This window comes from Oxyura jamaicensis, unplaced genomic scaffold (assembly GCF_011077185.1).
Source record: "Oxyura jamaicensis isolate SHBP4307 breed ruddy duck unplaced genomic scaffold, BPBGC_Ojam_1.0 oxyUn_random_OJ172, whole genome shotgun sequence".
Classification (NCBI taxonomy): domain Eukaryota; kingdom Metazoa; phylum Chordata; class Aves; order Anseriformes; family Anatidae; genus Oxyura; species Oxyura jamaicensis.
Window position 1 is genome coordinate 1 of NW_023305695.1, and position 3,110 is coordinate 3,110.

At 59.0% G+C, this 3,110-nt stretch overlaps 1 protein-coding gene across 1 annotated transcript; it reads right to left on the reverse strand.

Moving 5' to 3' along the window:
• Positions 1–5: 5 nt before the first annotated feature.
• On the reverse strand, positions 6–2,713 carry POLA2 (DNA polymerase alpha 2, accessory subunit; the record flags this gene model as incomplete). The annotated part of the gene is made up of 8 exons (XM_035313479.1): positions 2,620–2,713; positions 1,468–1,595; positions 1,293–1,378; positions 961–1,024; positions 774–880; positions 510–694; positions 320–408; positions 6–239 (listed from the first exon to the last, which is right to left on the reverse strand). Coding segments are annotated over exons 1-8 (987 nt in total), but the record flags the coding sequence as incomplete, so codon positions are not given.
• Positions 2,714–3,110: the final 397 nt, after the last annotated feature.

Consider the following 3,110-nt stretch of genomic DNA (forward strand, 5'->3'; position numbering starts at 1 on the left):
AAAAAAAAAAAAAAAATCAATAAAAAAGAGGGGGGGGGGAACAGAAACCCCAAATTTAGGTGCTTTTGGGGGGAAAACCCAACCTGGCCAGGGAAGAGGGAGAATTCGGGGAGCTCGGAGAGGTCGAGGGGAACGCGGGCGCCTGCAGAGCGCTGCCGGTCACCCTCCAGTACGGCCGACTTGGCGTTGAGCTTCCCGTTGCTGTCGCAGGCGATTTGGCCTAGCACCGTCACAGGTTCCTGCAAAAAAAAAAAAGGGGGAGGGGAGAAAATAAAAATGTAAATTGAAAAACGGGAATTTGGGTCCCAGAAGAGCTTGCCTGAGCCGGGAGGAGTGCCGAGGCGAAGTCCTCGAGGCCGTGGTGGGTCCTGAGTGTGGCGCCGAGCTCCTCAATCCGCCAGCACATCACTGAGGGGGTGGAGGAAAGATATCAACGCCCCTCCCCCCAAAATCCTTAAAATGCCCCAAAATGAGGGGGTGACCCCAAACACAGGCATCCCCAGCCTCACCTTCGCGGATATCAAGGGGTTTTTGGAACATGAATTTGTAGGATTTGGTCAGGGATTCGTCGGGGGCGGTGAAAAGTTTGGGGGCACAGCCCCCAGAGCCCCCAAAAAGGGTCTGGGGGATGCCGAAGGAGGCAACCACTTCGCCCCGCCCCCCCCTAGCGGCATATTTTTGGGGGGGGGTGGCACTAAATGGGGGGAAAAACAGAAAAAAAGGTTAAAAAGGTAATAAAGGGAGGGGAAAGGGAAGAGGAGGGGAGGTTTTACCTGGGGGAGAGGCTGGAGGGGGAGAACAGCGCGTAGGGGCTGCGGGACGAGGGGGGCCGCTTGGGGCGGGGGGTGTCAGAGGGGCCACTGGGGCGTTTTTGGGTGGGCTGTGGAGAAAAAATGAGGTTTTGAGGTTATTGGGGGGGGGGGAGTTGGGGGGGGAAATAGGGAGGATTTGGGGTTGCACCTTGGATGGTGTGGTGTAAGCATCCAACAGCTCCTCCTCCTCCTCCTCTTCCTCCTCGTCCAGCCTGGCAGCTTGTTAAGGCACAGAAATGCCTCAAAACCACCCCAAAATCCCCCATTTTTTTTGGGGGGGGGGGTGCCCCCAGCCCCACCCCAAACCCCTCACCGTTAACACTGAGCACTAACGAGGCTTTAGTTTGGGATCTCCCCCCAAAACCCTCCAAATTTTTCATTTTTATGTTGTAACTACCTCATTTTCTCCTATTTCAGCCCCATTTTTAACTTTTTTAAAACATGTTTTGCTTTCTCCCCGATTTTCCCCCGAAACGATACAGCTCCTGCAAGGAGTGAATGTCACGGAGGCCGCTGTGGCGGCCGCTCGGCCTCTGGGAGACTCTGCTACCCCTCTTGGCAAGGACCTGGGGGGGGGAAAAAAAAGGGGTGGGCACACGTGGCCCCCTGCTGCTGTCTTTTTGGGTCGTTTGTTTTTTTTGGGGGGGGTCCCCACCTCGTGCTCAAAGGCAGTGAGGCTGTTGAGGGTGAGCTGGGGATCGAGGTCCTTGCTGGTGACGAAGGCCAGCAGCTCGTTGGCAAGCGGCACGGGGCCCAGGCGGTGCGTCAGGCTCAGCTCCAGCACTGGGGAGGGAAAACGGGGGATTTGTGGTCCCACAAGAGCACAAATAGCCTCTGGGGGGGGGGGGGGGGGGGGGGGGCAGCCCTACCAGGTGTCACCCCCCAGAGGCCCAAAGCTCCCCCCGATGTGTTCCCCAATTGTTTTCCATTCGGTAGGCGATTACCACCCCAAATGCCTCTCAGACAGCCCCCAAAATCACCTGAATTCCCCCCAAAAGGCTCCCCTGTGGCCCCAACCCCCCCCCCAGTGACTCTCTTGTGAGTACCAATTCCCCCCCAGACACCCTCTGGACTGCCCCAGATCCCTCCTAAACACCTCCCTGGGACCTGAAAAGCCCCTGAATTGCCCCCGAACACCTGCCTGTGATCCCCCCCAAAAACCACAAATTACCCTAAACACTACCCTGTTACCCAAAAAGACCCCTAAATTGCCCCAAACACCTGCTTCTGGCCCCCAAGCCCCCCCAAACCTGCCCCAAATCCTCATCAAATCACCCCAAACCCTTTCCCTATGACCCCAGAAGCCCCCCAAATTGCCCCAGAGCCCTTTCTTTGACCCCAAAACCAGCCCAACTCCCCCTCAAATACCCCAAACACCTGCTTGCAAGCCCACACCCACCCCAAGTCACCCCAAACTCCCCTTCAAATCACCCCAAACCCCTCCCTGTGTCCCTGGACCCCATACAAATTTCCCCAGACCCCTTATGGCCCTAAAGTCACCCAAACCGAACCAGCTTCCCCTCAAATACCCCAAACACCTGCCTGCGACCCCAAAACTCCCCCACATCACCCCAAACACCTGCCTGGGACCACATACCCACCCTAAACCCCCCCCCCGAACCTCAAAACCCTCCTTGTGACGCTGAAACCCCCCTAAATTGCCCCACAGTCCTCCCCCTGTGACTCCAAAACCTCCCTGAGCCCCCCCCCACATCACCCCAAACGCCTCCCTGAGACCCCCAAACCACCTCAAACAGCCCCAGAGTCCCCTCACACCCGCCCCGCGTCCCTTTCCCCCGGCCCTTACGTTTCTCGGCCGCTTCCTCCCCGTCGCAGCGCAGCTCGAAGAGCGCTAACTCCCGCAGCACCGCCTCGGCCGCCGCCGGCCCCGACTCCGCCATGGCCGCGCCAAAAATCCCGCGCCGGCGCGCCCCCGCAGCCAGGGGGCGTGGCCTCGTCTCATAAGAGCAGGGCGGCCGCAAGGGGGAGAGGCGCGGGGGCCAATGGGCGGGGCTATGCAGATTTCGGGTGAGAGTGGCCAACGGGAGAAGGGGAATAAGGGGGAAGTACCAGGTGGGGGCGTGGCTATGCAGATTGCGGACGATATTAGCCAATGGGAGAGAAAGGTGCGCGGCGATAAATGGGAAAAGGGGGCGTGGCTATGCAGATTCCAGGCGAGACTACCAATGGGAATGGAGGAGGGGGGCGAGGCTCTTAAAGGGACAGAACAGGCGGGAATTTTCTGGCCCTAAGAGGGGCTCTTCTTGGGATCGAGGGGTGGGGGGGGGGGGGGGGGGG